This window comes from Bufo gargarizans, chromosome 1 (assembly GCF_014858855.1).
Source record: "Bufo gargarizans isolate SCDJY-AF-19 chromosome 1, ASM1485885v1, whole genome shotgun sequence".
Classification (NCBI taxonomy): domain Eukaryota; kingdom Metazoa; phylum Chordata; class Amphibia; order Anura; family Bufonidae; genus Bufo; species Bufo gargarizans.
In genome coordinates, this window is record NC_058080.1 from 638277785 (window position 1) to 638298905 (window position 21121).

At 44.5% G+C, this 21121-nt stretch overlaps 1 protein-coding gene across 2 annotated transcripts in view; it reads left to right on the forward strand.

Annotated features, from left to right (window-relative positions):
- MCTP1 (multiple C2 and transmembrane domain containing 1) overlaps positions 1-21121 on the forward strand; it is a 1090031-nt gene that overhangs the window by 707269 nt on the left and 361641 nt on the right. For both annotated transcript variants that reach the window (XM_044276001.1, XM_044276002.1), the window contains exon 12: positions 13285-13387. In XM_044276001.1, coding sequence (XP_044131936.1) covers positions 13285-13387 — 103 coding nt within the window. The remainder of the gene's footprint in view (positions 1-13284; positions 13388-21121) is intronic.

A 21121-nucleotide genomic window follows, 5' to 3' on the forward strand; every position in this document is an offset into this window, starting at 1 on the left:
ACGAATCTATATGAGTACTTTATAAATTACCTAAAATCCGGATTAAGCCTTAATGTAGCTCCCGTCCATTGTGTCTGTGGATTTGCCATTGTGTCGTATCCCTTCTATATCTAGCAACATTTTGGATTGTTATATTTCTATATTATTGAATGTATATACCATAATTTCTTCAGTGTTTCTATTCCAGCTCGTTTCCTTTATTGTATATTATTGCAGGTAAAATGTGACCGCTGATGGTCTAATGTGACCGAAACGTCCGGTCTAGAAATTCTGTTTGTACCTTGGAAACAAATATTGGGCAATTGGATGAAACTACTGTGAAACTAAATAAATACTTAGAATTGCAATACTGAAAATCTGTGTCCCTCAATGTCACTATATGTACTGTAAATTGGCTGCTCTCAGCCCTTGATTGGCACCAGAGCCTATCGAATAGAGTGCGGTTCTCCACTTCATCATAAGCTCCCATAGTATTTCCAGAAGCCATTTGGTCATTGTGGCCCTTGTTCACATAACAAAGGCAAGAAGGACACATTGTAAGTTGCATTATTATACAGACTGATTGTTACCACCAGCTCCCATCGATTTACCCATATTCATATATGTTAGTGTCACTGTCATTACTAATGCTATCTTGGTGTCATATACAACTTTTCAGATCAATCTGAAAACTTTCAATTAATATCGAATCTTCCAACTGATTCTTTCAGATTGAACATGAAACAAATTTCAAGAAGTTCGCTCTTCTCTATTCATGTTCTATTAATTTTTCTATTACCACCGCAATATGTGGTTATAATTAGGGATGAGCGAACTCGAACTGTATACTTCGGGTTCGTACCGAATTTTGGGGTGTCCCTGACACGGACCCGAACCCGGACATTTTCGTAAAAGTCCGGGTTCCGTGTTCGTCGCTTTCTTGGCGCTTTTGTGATGCTTTCTTGGCGCTTTTTGAAAGGCTGCAAAGCAGCCAATCAACAAGCGTCATACTACTTGCCCCAAGAGGCCGTCACAGCCATGCCTACTATTGGCATGGCTGTGATTGGCCAGAGCACCATGTGACCCAGCCTCTATTTAAGCTGGAGTCACATAGCGCCGCCCGTCACTCTGCTCTGATTAGCGTAGGGAGAGGTTGCGGCTGCGACAGTAGGGCGAGATTAGGCAGATTAACTCCTCCAAAGGACTTGATTAATCGATCGATCTGCAGCTGTGCATCATTGAGCTGCTGAAATTCAATTGCTCACTGTTTTTAGGCTGCCCAGACCGTTTGTCAGTCACTTTTTTCTAGGGTGATCGGCGGCCATTTTGTGTCTTGTGCGGTGCTGCGACCAAGTGCATCCAAGCTGCGACCAAGTGCATTTAACCCTCAATGGTGTGGTTGTTTTTTGGCTAAAGCCAACATCAGGGTGAAGCTGTCACACCAAGTGCATTTAACCAGCAATAGTCTGTTAATTTTTTGGCCATATACTACATCAGGGGCAAGCTGCGCCCGTCACCAAGTGCATTTAACCCTCAGTAGTGTGGTTGGTCAAGCTGTCACACCAAGTGCATTTAACCAGCAATAGTCTGTTCATTTTTTGGCCATATACTACATCAGGGGCAAGCTGCGCCCGTCACCAAGTGCATTTAACCCTCAGTAGTGTGGTTGGTCAAGCTGTCACACCAAGTGCATTTAACCAGCAATAGTCTGTTCATTTTTTGGCCATATACTACATCAGGGGCAAGCTGCGCCCGTCACCAAGTGCATTTAACCCTCAGTAGTGTGGTTGGTCAAGCTGTCACACCAAATGCATTTAACCAGCAATAGTCTGTTCATTTTTTGGCCATATACTACATCAGGGGCAAGCTGCGCCCGTCACCAAGTGCATTTAACCCTCAGTAGTGTGGTTGGTCAAGCTGTCACACCAAGTGCATTTAACCAGCAATAGTGTGGTTATTTTTTGGCCATATCCCAGTCTAATTCTGTCACTAAATCCATACCGGTCATCCAGCGCCTAAATACTAGGCCTCAAATTTATATCCCGCTAAATCTGTCGTTACCGCTGTACTGTTGTGGCTGGGCAAGTTATTTAGTGTCTGTTAAAGCACATTTTTTGTTCAGGGTTGAAATACAATTCCCAATTTAGCAATTTCATAATTTAGTGGTTTCTGCTATATCAGAGCTATTTGAAATCTATCCCTAAAAGGGTATATAATATTCAAGGTGCACATAGGGTCATTCAGAATAACTTCACACACACGCTACTGTGCATTTCCAAGTCTAATTCTGTCACTAAATCCATACCGGTCACCCAGCGCCTAAATACTAGGCCTCAAATTTATATCCCGCTGAATTTGAATACAATACATTGGGCCAAATAATATTTTTGTTGTTGTGGTGAACCATAACAATGAGGAAAACATCTAGTAAGGGACGCGGACGTGGACATGGTCGTGGTGGTGTTAGTGGACCCTCTGGTGCTGGGAGAGGACGTGGCCGTTCTGCCACATCCACACGTCCTAGTGTACCAACTACCTCAGGTCCCAGTAGCCGCCAGAATTTACAGCGATATATGGTGGGGCCCAATGCCGTTCTAAGGATGGTAAGGCCTGAGCAGGTACAGGCATTAGTCAATTGGGTGGCCGACAGTGGATCCAGCACGTTCACATTATCTCCCACCCAGTCTTCTGCAGAAAGCGCACAGATGGCGCCTGAAAACCAACCCCATCAGTCTGTCACATCACCCCCATGCATATCAGGGAAACTGTCTGAGCCTCAAGTTATGCAGCTTTCTCTTATGCTGTTTGAAGACTCTGCTGGCAGGGTTTCCCAAGGGCATCCACCTAGCCCTTCCCCAGCGGTGGAAGACATAGACTGCACTGACGCACAACCACTTATGTTTCCTGATGATGAGGACATGGGAATACCACCTCAGCATGTCTCTGATGATGACGAAACACAGGTGCCAACTGCTGCGTCTTTCTGCAGTGTGCAGACTGAACAGGAGGTCAGGGATCAAGACTGGGTGGAAGACGATGCAGGGGACGATGAGGTCCTAGACCCCACATGGAATGAAGGTCGTGCCACTGACTTTCACAGTTCGGAGGAAGAGGCAGTGGTGAGACCGAGCCAACAGCGTAGCAAAAGAGGGAGCAGTGGGCAAAAGCAGAACACCCGCCGCCAAGAGACTCCGCCTGCTACTGACCGCCGCCATCTGGGACCGAGCACCCCAAAGGCAGCTTCAAGGAGTTCCCTGGCATGGCACTTCTTCAAACAATGTGCTGACGACAAGACCCGAGTGGTTTGCACGCTTTGCCATCAGAGCCTGAAGCGAGGCATTAACGTTCTGAACCTGAGCACAACCTGCATGACCAGGCACCTGCATGCAAAGCATGAACTGCAGTGGAGTAAACACCTTAAAACCAAGGAAGTCACTCAGGCTCCCGCTGCTACCTCTTCTGCTGCTGCTGCCTCGGCCTCTTCTGCTGCTGCCGCCTCGGCCTCTTCCTCCGCCTCTGGAGGAACGTTGGCACCTGCCGCCCAGCAAACAGGGGATGTACCACCAACACCACCACCACCTCCATCACCAAGCGTCTCAACCATGTCACACGGCAGCGTTCAGCTCTCCATCTCACAAACATTTGAGAGAAAGCGTAAATTCCCACCTAGCCACCCTCGATCCCTGGCCCTGAATGCCAGCATTTCTAAACTACTGGCCTATGAAATGCTGTCATTTAGGCTGGTGGACACAGACAGCTTCAAACAGCTCATGTCGCTTGCTGTCCCACAGTATGTTGTTCCCAGCCGCCACTACTTCTCCAAGAGAGCCGTGCCTTCCCTGCACAACCAAGTATCCGATAAAATCAAGTGTGCACTGCGCAACGCCATCTGTAGCAAGGTCCACCTAACCACAGATACGTGGACCAGTAAGCACGGCCAGGGACGCTATATCTCCCTAACTGCACACTGGGTAAATGTAGTGGCAGCTGGGCCCCAGGCGGAGAACTGTTTGGCGCACGTCCTTCCGCCGCCAAGGATCGCAGGGCAACATTCTTTGCCTCCTGTTGCCACCTCCTCCTTCTCGGCTTCCTCCTCCTCTTCTTCCACCTGCTCATCCAGTCAGCCACACACCTTCACCACCAACTTCAGCACAGCCCGGGGTAAACGTCAGCAGGCGATTCTGAAACTCATATGTTTGGGGGACAGGCCCCACACCGCACAGGAGTTGTGGCGGGGTATAGAACAACAGACCGACGAGTGGTTGCTGCCGGTGAGCCTCAAGCCCGGCCTGGTGGTGTGTGATAATGGGCGAAATCTCGTTGCAGCTCTGGGACTAGCCAATTTGACGCACATCCCTTGCTTGGCGCATGTGCTGAATTTGGTGGTGCAGAAGTTCATTCACAACTACCCCGACATGTCAGAGCTGCTGCATAAAGTGCGGGCCATCTGTTCGCGCTTCCGGCGTTCACATCCTGCTGCTGCTCTCCTGTCTGCGCTACAGCGTAACTTCGGCCTTCCCGCTCACCGCCTCATATGCGACGTGCCCACCAGGTGGAACTCCACCTTGCACATGCTGGACAGACTGTGCGAGCAGCAGCAGGCCATAGTGGAGTTTCAGCTGCAGCACGCACGGGTCAGTCGCACTACAGAACAGCACCACTTCACCACCAATGACTGGGCCTCCATGCGAGACCTGTGTGCCTTGTTGCGCTGTTTCGAGTACTCCACCAACATGGCCAGTGGCGATGACGCTGTTATCAGCGTTACAATACCACTTCTATGTCTCCTTGAGAAAACACTTAGGGCGATGATGGAAGAGGAGGTGGCCCAGGAGGAGGAGGAGGAGGAGGAAGAGGGGTCATTTTTAGCACTTTCAGGCCAGTCTCTTCGAAGTGACTCAGAGGGAGGTTTTTGGCAACAGCAGAGGCCAGGTACAAATGTGGCCAGCCAGGGCCCACTACTGGAGGACGAGGAGAACGAGGAGGAGGTGGAGGAGGATGAGGATGAAGCATGGTCACAGCGGGGTGGCACCCAACGCAGCTCGGGTCCATCACTGGTGCGTGGCTGGGGGGAAAGGCAGGACGATGACGATACGCCTCCCACAGAGGACAGCTTGTCCTTACCCCTGGGCAGCCTGGCACACATGAGCGACTACATGCTGCAGTGCCTGCGCAACGACAGCAGAGTTGCCCACATTTTAACCTGTGCGGACTACTGGGTTGCCACCCTGCTGAATCCACACTACAAAGACAATGTGCCCACCTTACTTCCTGCACTGGAGCGTGATAGGAAGATGCGCGAGTACAAGCGCACGTTGGTAGATGCGCTACTGAGAGCATTCCCAAATGTAACAGGGGAACAAGTGGAAGCCCAAGGCCAAGGCAGAGGAGGAGCAAGAGGTCGCCAAGGCAGCTGTGTCACGGCCAGCTCCTCTGAGGGCAGGGTTAGCATGGCAGAGATGTGGAAAACTTTTGTCAACACGCCACAGCTAACTGCACCACCACCTGATACGCAACGTGTTAGCAGGAGGCAACATTTCACTAACATGGTGGAACAGTACATGTGCACACCCCTCCACGTACTGACTGATGGTTCGGCCCCATTCAACTTCTGGGTCTCTAAATTGTCCACGTGGCCAGAGCTAGCCTTTTATACCTTGGAGGTGCTGGCCTGCCCGGCAGCCAGAGTTTTGTCTGAACGTGTATTCAGCACGGCAGGGGGCGTCATTACAGACAAACGCAGCCGCCTGTCTACAGCCAATGTGGACAAGCTGACGTTCATAAAAATGAACCAGGCATGGATCCCACAGGACCTGTCCGTCCCTTGTCCAGATTAGACATTAACTACCTCCCCTTAACCATATATTATTGGACTCCAGGGCACTTCCTCATTCAATCCTATTTTTATTTTAATTTTACCATTATATTGCGAGGCTACCCAAAGTTGAATGAACCTCTCCTCTGTCTGGGTGCCAGGGCCTAAATATATGCCAATGGACTGTTCCAATGTTGGGTGACGTGAAGCCTGATTCTCTGCTATGACATGCAGACTAATTCTCTGCTGACATGAAGCCAGATCCTCTGTTACGGGACCTCTCTCCTCTGCCTGGGTGCTGGGCCTAAATATCCTACAATGGACTGTTGCAGTGGTGGCTGACGTGAAGCCTGATTTTCTGCTATGACATGCAGACTGATTCATTGCTGACATGAAGCCAGATCCTCTGTTACGGGACCTCTCTCCTCTGCCTGGGTGCTGGGCCTAAATTTATGAAAATGGACTCTTACAGTGGTGGGTGACGTGAAGCCTGATTCTCTGCTATGACATGAAGACTGATTCTCTGCTATGACATGAAGACTGATTCTCTGCTGACATGAAGCCAGATTGTCTGTTATGGGACCTCTCTCCTCTGCCTGGGTGCTGGGCCTAAATTTATGAAAATGGACTGTTGCAGTGGTGGGTGACGTGAAGCCTGATTCTCTGCTATGATATGAAGACTGATTCTCTGCTGACATGAAGCCAGATCCTCTGTTACGGGACCTCTCTCCCCTGCCTGGGTGCTGGGCCTAAATATCTGACAATGGACTGTTGCATTGGTGGCTGACGTGAAGCCTGATTCTCTGCTATGACATGCAGACTAATTCTCTGCTGACATGAAGCCAGATTGTCTGTTACGGGACCTCTCTCCTCTGCCTGGGTGCTGGGCCTAAATTTATGAAAATGGACTCTTACAGTGGTGGGTGACGTGAAGCCTGATTCTCTGCTATGACATGAAGACTGATTCTCTGCTGACATGAAGCCAGATTGTCTGTTACGGGACCTCTCTCCTCTGCCTGGGTGCTGGGCCTAAATTTATGAAAATGGACTGTTGCATTGGTGGCTGACGTGAAGCCTGATTCTCTGCTATGACATGAAGACTGATTCTCTGCTGACATGAAGCCAGATTGTCTGTTTCGGGACCTCTCTCCTCTGCCTGGGTGCCGGGGCCTAAATATCTGAGAATGGACTGTTCCAGTGGTGGGTGACGGGAAGCCAGATTCTCTGCTATGGGACCTCTCTCCAATTGATTTTGGTTAATTTTTATTTATTTAATTTTTATTTTAATTCATTTCCCTATCCACATTTGTTTGCAGGGGATTTACCTACATGTTGCTGCCTTTTGCAGCCCTCTAGCCCTTTCCTGGGCTGTTTTACAGCCGTTTTAGTGCCGAAAAGTTCGGGTCCCCATTGACTTCAATGGGGTTCGGGTTCGGGACGAAGTTCGGATCGGGTTCGGATCCCGAACCCGAACATTTTCGGGAAGTTCGGCCGAACTTCTCGAACCCGAACATCCAGGTGTTCGCTCAACTCTAGTTATAATACATATACCGTAAGACCAATAATAGCAGTAAAAGTAGAAAAAATAGGATGGAGACAGCATGTCCTCAAGTGAAAATTGAATGCAGATGCAACGTTTCGGCTGTTAGAGCCTATTTCAAGCATGCTTGAAAAAGGCTCTAAAAGCTGAAACGTTGCATCCGGATTTTTTCTACTTTTGCCTCACCAATCTAAACTTTTGATATGTTCCTATGACATATCACAAGTTTACTGAAAGTGCAGAGCCACTTTAAACATAGTCACAAAAGGTGGATAATGCAAAAAGTGTCATTATCACTGTAATGTCATCAGAGGCTGCACGCCAACATTTTCGCAAAAGACAAACTTATTGATAAACATACATATTTATTCCTATTAAGTGTACAAGAAAAAGGTGTGGATAGAAATATAGTGAACACTTCAATAGTGCAGTAATGGCACAATACATGTCAAACAATAATTTAAAGGGATTCTGTCACCAGGTTTGGGGCTATAGAGATACGGACATGCACGGCTAGATCGCCGCTAGCATATCCGCAATATATGTGTCCTATAGGGCTGTGTGGTTTTAATTTCTTTTAAAAAGGATTTTATAGATATGTAAATGAGTGTTTAATGTGTCCAAGGGGCTGTATGAACCTTACTTGTGCCCAGCCACGCCCGCCTGTGAAGAAGCCCAGCACCGCCTATGTCTCCTCCTTTCATCAACGATAGATAGCCGTAATCTTCGAGATGCGCAAGCTCGTGCATGCGCAGTGACGGTATAGTGTTCCTTCCTTGTGCTGGCATCAGCCTCAGGGAAAGAACTGCGCATGCATTTTCCTGTAACAGATGGAAAGGGCACAATCTGTATTATATAGAGATGCCATGACTCCCTCTGTCACCCCAGTAATCCCATACACCCTCTCATGCTTCCCTTCCCCATGGCACAATTGTAATCAAAGCCCACCGTTCTGACACTTAGCACATCTGTTAGAGTCTACCTATCATTGCCTGTCAGCTCTACATTGACAGGTATAGTAAACTGCCATACAGAAGTATTATATGAATAATTAGCAAGGCCTAGACAAATAATATGGTGGGGGCCCTCCATAATGTATTATTCATATACACTCACCTAAAGAATTATTAGGAACACCTGTTCTATTTCTCATTAATGCGATTATCTAATCAATCAATCACATGGCAGTTGCTTCAATGCATGTAGGGTTGTGGTCCTGGTCAAGACAATCTCCTGAACTCCAAACTGAATGTCAGAATGGGAAAGAAAGGTGATTTAAGCAATTTTGAGCGTGGCATGGTTGTTGGTGCCAGACGGGCCAGTCTGAGTATTTCACAATCTGCTCAGTTACTGGGATTTTCGCTCACAACCATTTCTAGGGTTTACAAAGAATGGTGTGAAAAGGGAAAAACATCCAGTATGCGGCAGTCCTGTGGGCGAAAATGCCTTGTTGATGCTAGAGGTCAGAGGAGAATGGGACGATTGATTCAAGCCGATAGAAGATCAACATTGACCGAAATAACCACTCGTTACAACCGAGGTATGCAGCAAAGCATTTGTGAAGCCACAACACGCACAACCTTGAGGCGGATGGGCTACAACTGCAGAAGACCCCACCGGGTACCACTCATCTCCACTACAAATAGCAAAAAGAGGCTACAATTTGCACAAGCTCACCAAAATTGGACTGTTGAAGACTGGAAAAATGTTGCCTGGTCTGATGAGTCTCGATTTCTGTTGAGACATTCAAATGGTAGAGTCCGAATTTGGCGTAAACAGAATGAGAACATGTATCCATCATGCCTTGTTACCACTGTGCAGGCTGGTGGTGTAATGGTGTGGGGGATGTTTTCTGGGCACACTTTAGGTCCCTTAGTGCCAATTGGCCATCGTTTAAATGCCACGGGCTACCTGAGCATTGTTTCTGACCATGTCCATCCCTTCATGACCACCATGTACCCATCCTCTGATGGCTACTTCCAGCAGGATAATGCACCATGTCACAAAGCTTCAATCGTTTCAAATTGGTTTCTTGAACATGACAATGAGTTCACTGAAGCTTACCTTCAGAAATGCAGTTTTTCCTCTATCATTTTGTATTACATAGAGTTCAGCTGTTTTTTTATTCGGGTTAGTCTATATACCATATGCATTTGAACAGACCCTCCTAATTGGGAGAATGCCACGACCAGGAGATGGGGGAATGCCTCAGCCAGTGGAACAGAGGTGAGAAAAAGAAAAGGCGGAAATGTTGCTGCCAATGGTAGAGAGTTTCATAGGGGTCAAAACTTCTGCCAGGAATGCAGCTGTCGGTGAGGAAGTGGAAGGGTAAGAATGCTTCTCCCAGTGGCGAATGAATGGAAAGTGGAAGAATGCTGACACTGCTGCCATTGGAGGAGTAGTAGGAAGAAGCTGTTGGCAATGGGGGAGAAGACGGGCAAATGCTGCAGCCTTTGGGGAGAGGTAGGGAGAATGCTGCTTCCAGTGAGCAAGATATGGGTGAAATGTTGCTGCCATAACCATACCTTTCTGGTTCTCTAATCCTAAGAAATAATTATTTCATTTTTATGCAAATAAGGTTTTTTGTGCACCATGGGCGGAGTCACTCCATTTGATTCACCATGGCTCCACCAAATGATTCCTCCCTCTTGTGTGGTTGTCAGTCTCTAAGATGTTGGAATACAGTAGTCCTCCCCAGAGACCCTATCTGCATAAAAATAAAATAAGCTTTTGTCTGGATTAGAGGATATATGTCAGGGCACCTACCTTACATGCCAGTATGCTTTCTTTGAAAGTGATTTTGGAAGTGACAGACTCCCTTCAAATGTGATTCAAATAGGACATGTAGCACTTACTAATGTATCTGAAGGTGCCTCGGCCTCCCACTGTCGGCTGTGGTCCCTGGTCCCAGAAGGCCCACTTCTGGCTTGTGCTCAATAGTGTTGAGCGTGAATATTCGAATTGCGAATTTTTTTCTCGAATATCGCAATTTCGAGATTTTGCGAATATTTAGAATATCGTTCTATATATTTGCGAAATCGAATATTTTTTTATTTTTTTATTTTTTATTGTTATATTTTTTTCTTTACCACTTCCCTAAAGTTGTTCTTACCTGTCCTTTGGATTCCTGGCTTCCTGGCTGCTCCAGTCAGTGCCTGTTGCCGCTTCTGCCGACTTCCGTGCTCATGGAGCGTCCCCACCATGGGAACGTCTCCATATACTAGAATGTACTGTCGGATTTGAGAATTACGTTGAAATCCCAATTCGATTAATTCAAGTTATAATAATTGAATTGCGATTTCAACTTAGCACTGCTATATTCCATATTAGCTAAATTACAATCTATATGGGTATTTTACGAAATTTCGTAATATTGCTCTAACTTCGTCTTTTAGAATATTCGTAATATTGCGCTAACTTCGTCTTTTAGAATATTCGTATCGTAATATTCTAAAAGACGAAGTTAGAGCAATATTAAGAATATACGTAAAAAGTTGAAATCGCGATGCGGTTAATATAACTCGAAGTAATCGCATGGCGATTTCAACTTAGCAGTGCTAAGTTGAAATCGCCATGCGATTACTTCGAGTTATATTAACCGCATCGCGATTTCAACTTTTTACGTATATTCTTAATATTGCTCTAACTTCGTCGTTTAGAATATTACGATACGAATATTCTTTTATTCGCGATCATTGGAATAATTACGAATATTCGATTTCGACGAATATAACACGAATATTCAATCGAATATTCGCGAAATATCGCGAAATCGAATATGGCACCTCCCGCTCATCACTAGTGCTCAACACAGAGCAGCGTTAACTGTGTTGCATTGGACCATTCCTCTGTGCGACGTGGGCTGACTGACTCATTGCAATAGCTAAGCATGCCCCTTATCATTATGGTCTATGCGTAGACAAAAAGGAGGCTTTTATAGCTATTGAAATAAGACAATCATGACACAGGAAATGATGTGTTCATGAAGCCCCAGCCAAAAGAGGACATGCTGGGCCCTGTGAATATGGATGACAGGGAGAACCAGGAATCTTTATTAATCCTTTATCAGTAACTGTTATATCAGATCTTCCTCCGGTGTTTTTTTTTTTTTTTTTTTTTTTTACAAAGACTGGCATGTGAAACGCTGGCTTTAGTAAATGACCCCTATTTGCCCCTCAAAGTTAGCATTTTTTTTGGAGCGTAGTAGCTTCAAACATATTGCTCACAGTCATAATCCTTTTCAGTAAAAATTGACTCCTTGAGTGCCAAAAAAAAGCCGAGCCGCACTTTACAATACAGCAGCCACCAAGGCCCACTGCAGCGAGTGAGTTAACCGTCGGCTTAACGATTCTGGAGGCAAATGACAGTTTGTAAACAAAATAAATGAGCGTAGACTTAGCAAATACACAGATTTCCAATTTAATATTAGATTTTGCTTTCTTCGTCGTCGCCCCCTGCAGTCACCATTTTATAAAACGGCTTCATTTGAGCAGCTCTTCTTCCACCACAAATCAAAGGGTTCAAACCTTCTGCAAAGAGAGATGTGTAATCGATTGCACATCCCAACGTGCTCCGCACATTGCATCAGTAACATATTGAACAACTGACAAGATACAATTGCAGAGTGTCTTAGATATTATCTTAATGGAGCCAAGTTGCAGATTTCAATAACTTTCATATCCCTCGCCTTGAACGTAACGACAGCTCTCATGCCGCGTAGCTACTAATGTCAAATTGTGTGCAGCAGGCTAGCAGTTTATCGAGGCCATGAGGGCATGATTTAGTTGTGTGATTTGGCAATAATATGGTGGTACCACAGCAATGCACCCCTACAGATGTACAAAGCAATGCTGCACTTTACTTTTAAATTACCCATCGAGGAGTCAATAAACACAGCAGGATCCGCTTCTTTTCTACCAATCAAACAGATGGTAAACTGCACAGAGAGGAAAAAGAAGTTGCTATTATTGTCAAAACCTAGTATTTCAAACTACCCAAAAAAGATTTAACTAAAGACAGCACTCTTCAATCTTCCCTTTTAATAATTGATGTTTCAGCTCCAGCAGTTTTCGAGAAAATTGTCATGTTTTAAAGTAACCAAAGACCTTGGACATTTTGCCCCAAAAGAGCAAATTATATATGTGTCCCCTGAAATACCTAGACATTGCTTCTCGTGGGAAATTGGGAGCCATGCTTGAATGCTTCCTAAGTAATGGAGCATGTACTATAAGGAACTCCTTAGCAAATGTTATACTGTATAGAATCACCCAGGATGAAGGAGATTCCTATGGTGCAAATCGTTGTGTCACTGTATCTGCTAACATTATGACAGCACAGTGGAAAATCCTTTGTTTTCTATGCTTTTTATGGTTTCTTTTGCTGTATTGTATATGGTAATGCCACTACCTTTAAGAGTATCTAAACATTTTACTAACATTTTAATATAAAAGTTTTTCTAATATACTTTATTCATGGATTTTGTATTTTTATTACACTCCCCGCTCCCTGGCTGTAGACACTTTATGAATGGGGTCGCAGCAGCATATGCGCTCCATGCCCCCCTGGAGGTTTACTAACTCCTGGCATAGCACATGGGTACCCTGTATGGGTCTGTGTAGTCACGGCACCTACTTCCAGTGCCAGACCTACTCCCAAACAGCTGATTAGTGAGGTGGACCACTACCAATCAGATACTGATTACCTATCCTGAGGGTCGACTATCAATATAAAAGGAGTGAACACCCCCTTTAAGTCACTTCTATGATGAATATTCCCCACATATTTGCTTATATCCATACACTAGCTCCGCATAGTATTTTTGAATCATTACAAATTGAAAAAGTACCATATTCTCTTGCTCTTATATACTAGACTTCTCTTGTTATTTTTAGACATGGTGATTTGGATATGCCTCTTATGCCACTAATTCTTTTTCTTTTGTTCTCTGCAGGTAAAAGTGACCCATTTTGTGTAGTGGAGTTGAACAATGACCGTCTGATGACACACACCGTTTACAAGAACCTAAACCCAGAGTGGAAAAAAGTGTTTACCTTGTAAGTTTTCTTTTACAGTAAAAGGTGATGACGCTTAGAGGGGCATTCTTGTCTTCAAAAAGTCCTGGAATATGTCCTACTTTTCTGATCCGTTGAGTCCGACCTATAGGACCCCCACATTCCTGAGAATGAAGATGCTGCATACTGGGTGTATGATCTCCACAATTTCATATATCTTCCATGCACAGCAGTCCATTGGCCACCCACTGTGGAGTGAACGGCAGCATGGCTCTGTTCCCTGCCGCTGTGGAGAGAAAACTTGGAAATACCGTGCACACAGCGCTGCAACCATTTCATTTTCAGGTCTGACTTCTGGGTTTCCTACTAATCATAAAGGAATGGCTTATCCATCACTTTATAAGATTGGGATAACCCTATAAAGGAGTTTTCCAACCAATACCAATTATTTTCAAAACCCTCAGAATGGTGTAAATACATTTTTTTAAATGCTCCTCCGGTCCCCTGCTGGTCTCTACTTCCTGGTGTCTCTTTACATGCAGGAAATTCCCACTCAGCCAATTATGGGTCGCCGTTCTAAGGCTTATAAAAAATCATTTGTATCTCTGGAAGACCAATATTCGTGAAAGAAATTAAATTTTTTATTTTTTTTAAAAAGGTAAGCACAGGTAAAACTCACCTGGAGATGATTATCTCAAGAAGACTAGCAGATGTAATACTGCAATTGTATGTTCATGGTTGTATTGTTCATGGTATATCTAAAGATTGTCATAAAATTATTGATTACACATTAGTAGTATTAGAGTATTATTAAAGTACTGCAGGACTTTTGATAAATGTGACTTTTTATTACAAATGTTGCTATGACATTGACCTGTATTATTTTTGTACTTTTGCAAAAGAAAACGTGGTCTGCTACCAATAAACAGCTAAAACCTCTAAAGGGGTTTTATGGGATTTTTTTACTGATGAGGTATCTTCAAGATAGGTCATCAGTATCTGATCAGTAGGGTCCGATACCCAGGACCCCCATTGATTAGCTGTTTGAGAGGGCAGCAGTGCTCGCAGCATACCACATGGCCTATGCAAAGCTACGAGAAGGTCACAGCTCTACGGTGAGCACCCATGCCTTTCAAACAGCTTATCAGCAGGGGTCCTGGTGCGGATACTGAGATACTGATGACCTATCTTAAGCATAGATCATCAGATAAAAAATCCCAGAAAACTGGACTGGGCCTGTTTCGGCCTAAAAGGATTTGTGCCCAGATTATTAACTTATCCCCTATTTTGTGGGACTGTCATGGACTGTATTGGTCCCAGGTGTGGGTCCCACAGATCCCCGCCAATCAGATGCTTATCCCTTATCTTGTAGATAGGGCATACATGTATATCTTTGTAGAAAGGTTTTCCTTTGCACCACTTTTGATAAATCTCCCCCTGTGTGTCTGCTTCTCTCTTTCGCTTCAGTTACTCCTTCCCACCTTCTCCTATAGATGTCTTTGGGTCAGCCACTATCAGCTGATAATCCTTCCCTTCTCTTCCTCCAGTTTCCAGATTTTATCATTCAGACTGAATGAGTAAAGCAGGAGGAGAGGAGTGGTGTTTTTTGTAATATTGGACTGTCTATGAAGATATAGCACAAAGTTCCTTATCTTCGATTATGTTATTGATTTATAAAAACAATATAAATGATATAAGCTTTAAAAGGTTTGTCCAACTTTGGGGACTTGTTAACTGTCAACTCCAGCCTGTTGTACTTGTCGAAAAAATGATACTCACCTGCTACTGCCATTCCGTGGATCCCTGGCTTTCTTCGGCAGTCTTCCAATCCTTGTCCTGTAAATTTCCAAACAGATGGAGTAGCGCCTCAGCGGTAGCAATGAGAGTATCTATTGAAAAACTATTCACATTTGATTCAGCTGAATTGGTTGGTTGATTCAAATCAGACTCAAAAAAATTTACCCAAATAGAAAGTTCTCCACTTGCCCCTAAAACATATGGTTTACATCCTGGTGTCTCCAAGACTGTAGGCAACTCATTTCAAGCTCTTTAACACCAAGACAGCATTAGTAATTTTAAGCTGACCGCAACATATATAACTATGGTAACTGGTAATAACAAAACTTCATGTTTTTAGATTGAATAGGCCAAAGAATATTTGCCTTTTGCCGGCAAATGCCTGCCGATATGTGTACACACACATACTGCCTGGTGTCATGTGCTCCTCCTTCTTCATCTTTCCTGCATTCTGATCTGAAAAACAGATAATGCCAGGCTTAATTCTTCCAAATCAAGTAGTCAAATCAGATTTGACCAATATTTTGGGAAAATTTGGGTTCAATTTAATTAGTTTTGAATATATTTGCTTATCTATTCCCAGTTGTGACATGTCCTCAAACGGCACGTGACCCAGCAGTGACATGCTGCTTGTGGACATGTCGTCTCTGAGGCTAGTTATTTGCTGCATGGGCTCACATGAACTTGTCCATCTAGAATTAACAGGACTTGAAGACCCTTGTAGGAAGACAGTGAACCATAGCGAACCATAGAGCTGGAATGTAGTGGCGGGCAGCAACAGGTGCAAGAGACTGAAGTTGACAGTTACAAGTTCCAAAAGCTGCATGTCTTTAATGATCCTATTTTAAAATAATGTTATTGAATGAGTACCGAAGCTACTAGTTTTCCATAGATTTATGGTCTCAAGTTACAATATTCTCAGGGTACTATGGTCATCATAGAACCAATTAATATTCTAACCCCATACAGCATGCTATCAACATATTTGATGGCACATGTGGTCCTAGATCATGTAGGAACCAGGTTTCTCATTTACACCAAGGTAGAGAAGTTTCAGGCTTCTATAGTATTTATCTTTATGTTTTCAGTGGCAGAGTATACTGCTGAGAAAAATGATTCTTTTAAGCAGCTAGTTGACATGCTTTGTCATTTCTCTAAGATAGATCCATGGTCAAGACACTTTGTTAGTTATATGGTAGTACCGTCCAGACCAGTGGTCCCCAACCTTACGTATCCCAAGAGCCACATTCTGCACTGAGAGATGTTCGCGAGCCACATCCAAAGCTACCTTTGTGCACATGTCCAAATATAATTATTATTGCCGGATATTGCTTGGTTACTTCAGCAACTGTCCCACCCGGTGTGAAATAGAGTATCTCTGTGCCCTAAAGTCATATCTAGATTTTTCTGCGCTGGTGCAGGTCATGGATGTGAAGGAAACTGTGAAGTGTGGACACTGTGTACCGTATTTCATTGGAAGGTGTCAATGGATGTGTCATTTTCAAAAACATAGTTGACAAAGGGCTTTAGGGTCCCCCTTCACTTCCACTCTTACATTTACTCCTCCTTTGGACCCCCAGCCACCACCTATATATATTAGGGGAGTACTCCACATTATGCGTCTCAGCCAAAATATAAATATATATATAGAACGTGTACCACCATAATTACCTGTACTGTGATTTGAGAGTACTCCACATCACAAAATGAACTGAAGGATCTGGCCCCTCTAAACTGAGGCATAGCCAATCAGTGTTAGTCTTATTTTATTCCAGGTATGGGCTATGTGTGTCGAAGAAGGGTAAACATGTGTAGTATATACTGCAACCTGTCCTAATATTTCTATACCCTGTATCCCACTGTTTACTATGTTTGATATAGAATGGATGTTTGTTTTAAATTATGCATCTATCTATGTAGAATGAAGCTCAAGTTGCAATATTAATTGGTTCCAGGCAGACCATTGCATGTTAAAACCACTGTAACTTGAGTAATTGATTAAAAATGTCATCCAAGATAAGAGAAAATGAAGATTTAAGGAAAATAAGCAGATAATGATAATATTCAGAAGACAGATAAATCAAGTCCTTACATAGAAACATAGAAACATAGAAACATAACATTATGGAATAGAGGCTAACTAGCAACTAACATTTTACCAAAGAAGTGGCATTAATTGGTTTGGATGTGTGTCTGAGATATTGTATGTTGTGTCTAGTTTCAACTTATGATGGGTCAGAAAAGACCATTGTATGTTGAAAATATTGTATCCTGAGGCCACTGTATCTTGAGGAATCACTGTACTGATACTGTATATGTGACTGAGTGTACTGAGCATGCTTAGACAGCCTGAGTCAGACATTGTAGAAAGGAGGTGGCAGAGCATGGTGCTGGCAGGATGAAGGGCTATGAGGAACTGTTATGGAGAGTGATGAAAGGAGAGTCTGGAAAGATTGACGAGAGATGCCTGAGAGGAGAGTCATCAAGGTGAGCGGCAACTAGAGAGAGATGAGTAGACTAAGACTAGGGTTAGAGACAACACAGCCACAGGAGATCGACTGAGAGCATCTGGGATGGATACCACTGAGAGGGGCAGTTGGGAGCTGAGGGGAGACCGGTGCCACTGGTTTGTGGAGATCTGCACGGACTGATCTTATGTCACTGCACAACCCAGACTTACAGTATATATTTCAGTATTGAAGTAAAGTTGTGTAAAACCTTCCACCTGCCTGGTTACTGTGCTCGTATACTACAGTGGTTGTGCCAGGTGTGACTGGCACGGTCAAACACACATCTTTGCGCTTCCTTCGCTTTCACTCACCCTGTGTCGCGATCAGTGTGGGGGGAAAACTCCACACTGAACACAGGAGGGAAGGGAAACAGTAACTGGGACTGGAAACTAGGGAAGAAACAGGTCACCTCCTAAACAAACTTAATCCGGGCCCTAACTACCTATCGATATGAATAGACCTTGAAGGTAGGAATATTCATATGCAGGATACCTAGACCCTTATTTCCCTATAAGGCCTTGGAAAAAGGTTAGGACCATAGACAACCCATACCTCCCCAGATGGATGAATGGAAATCTCTGTCTCAGGCCCAGATACAAAAAACAGGGAATATAACAAACACAAACAAACAGGACACTCAACTTTTGTAGAGATGGGACGAGCAGGAACACCAGAGACAACCTCACACCAGCTCAGCCAAACCCAAATAAATCTATCTACCGCATAGTCAGAAGGGTTGGGTCAGGCTATAAAGGTGTCATGGTCTTACCTTCTTGCTGTTCTCCTTCGTTTGACATGTGCTGGCGGCCATCTTGGTTTCTGGGTTTCTTGTAGCCTCCCACCCTGCGGCTTCTCCTTCCCACTGGGAGGAGCTGGATGCCTAGCTCATATATATAGGAGGTCTGTGGCTTCAGTTCCTTGCTTGGTCCTCCTGTGTTCACATGCTTCTAAGACTGCTGCTGCTTCTGGTTCCTGATCCTGGCTTCGTCTGACTACCCTGCTGGTTCCTGATCCAGGCTTCGTCTGACTACCCTGCTGGTTCCTGATCCAGGCTTCGTCTGACTACCCTTCTGGTTCCTGACCTCTGGCTTCGCAAGACCCTGCTTCGGTTTAGCCATCCGTTTGGACTTTTGCCTTACAGCTTGATTTTCAATAAAGCCTTCTTATTTCCACTTATCTCTTGTTGTACGTCTGGTTCATGGTTCCATGACAAAAGGGTAGAAATAATGACCACTGAGCAACAGCTGAGAAAAGGGAAGTGGTCATTAACCCTATCAATACTGAATCAAGAGAACTCAAGGAGGCTGTTAGATTCTTCCATGCTTGGCCAATCTCCTTGATCACCTGAGGGACCGTGACAGTACCCCCCCCCCTTCTACGGGTGACATACGGGCACCCAGGACCAACCTTATCAGGCTGGGCTCTGTGAAAGTTTTTCATCAGACAATTTTCATTAACATCGGCCGTTAGAACCCACATCCTCTCCTCTGGTCCCTATCCCTTCCAGTGGACGAGATACTGGAGGGATCTACAGAGAACTCGGAAGTCCACAATCCTGCTGATTTGAAATTCTCAATTACCGTCCACCATGACAGGAGCGGGAGGCAAGGGGGACGGCTCAACAGGTTCGACACATTTCTTCAACAACGACTTATGAAATACGTTACGAATTTTCAGAACGCTTTCCAGAATCTGGAAACAAACTGAGTCCCCCGATCAGACACCACAATGCCATGTAGTTTCACGATGTTATCGACAAACACCTGTGCAAGAGTTTTGGCTTAAGTTAGAGCAGGCAATGCTATAAAATGCGCCATTTTGCTAAACCGATCAACTACGGTACCACCAGGATCACGGTTTTTCCTGAAGAATTCGGTAAATCTGTGATAAAGTCCATGGACAAATGCATCCAAGGTTTGGACGGGATGCGTAACAGAAGAAGAGATCCAGAAGCCGAGTATGTGTCACCTTAGCACGAGCACAGGTACAACAGGCTGGCACATAGTCCTCAACACACTTATGCAGCCCTGGCCACCAAAATCTGCGTGAGATGAGATCGACAATGGATCTACTCCCAGGTGTCCAGCCAAGAGAGTACAGTGATGTTTCTCAAATACCTTGTGACGTAAGTCTGAAGGAACAAACAATTTCCCTGGAGGACAAGAGTCCGGTGCATCCTCTTGGGCCTCCAACACCTTAGCCTCAAGATCAGGATATGACTAACCCTTCAGACAAAAAAGGACTAGGATCTTTAGAATCAACTCCCGAGCCCCCCCCCCCCCCCCCCCGGGAAACTCTGCGTGACAAAGCATCTGCCTTGGAAGTTCTTAACCACAGGGTTAAATGAAGTCTGGTGAAAAACAGTGACCATCTGACCTGCCTCGGATTCAGTCGTTTAGCCGACTCAATGTAAGCCAAATTTTTTTGATCAGTAATTACCTTAATAGGATGAATTGCTCCTTCCAACCAATGGTGCCATTCTTCAAAATCCAACTTAATGGCCAGCAATTCCCTATTACCCACGTCATAATTTCTTTCAACAGTCGAGAGTTTTTTAGAGAAAAAAGCACATGGGCGCCATTTAGTAGGTGAAGGACCTTGCAACAAAACTGCTCCCACCCCTACTTCAGATGTGTCAACATCTACAATAAATGGCTGAGGCATGTCCGGCTGCACTAGAATAGGTGCTGAAGCAAAACATTCCTTCACGGCAGAAAAGGCTTGTAATGCCGCCTCAGACCAAACAGAGAAATCGACCCCCTTCTTAGTCATGTCTGTTAAAGGTGTAAGTACAGTTGAATAGATCAAGATGAATTTACGGTAGTAGTTGGTGAATCCCAGAAACCACATAAGCTCTTTGAGATTTTCGTGTCGATCCCAGTCCAACACTGCATGGACTTTCTCGGGATCTATACGAAAACCTGAGGATGAGAGCAGGTAACTGAGGAATTGCACTTCCTGAACAGCAAAAACACATTTTTCCATCTTCACATACAATTTATTCTCTCTTAGGATCTGTAACACCTGTCTCACATGATCCTAATGAGTCTCCATGTCTGGAGAATGAATTAATATGTCATCCAGATATGCAAAAACAAATCTCCCCACCAGATAATGAAAGATGTCATTGACAAAGTGTTGAAAAACCGCTAGAGCATTGGTTAACCCAAAAGGCATGACCAGATTCTCAAAATGACCCTCAGAGGTATTAAAGGCCGTCTTCCATTCGTCACCCTCTTTGATCCTTACCAAATGATATGCTCCCCTCAGATCCAATTTAGAGAACACTTTGGCACCAACAATTTGATTAAACAAATCCGGAATCAAAGGAAGGGTGTAAGGATCACGTACGGTAATACTGTTGAGCTCACAGAAGTCCAGACATGGTCTAAGGGTGTCATCTTTTTTTTTTTACAAAAAAAAAAAAAAACAGCAGCCACTGGGGATTTGGATGGTCTGATATGACCCT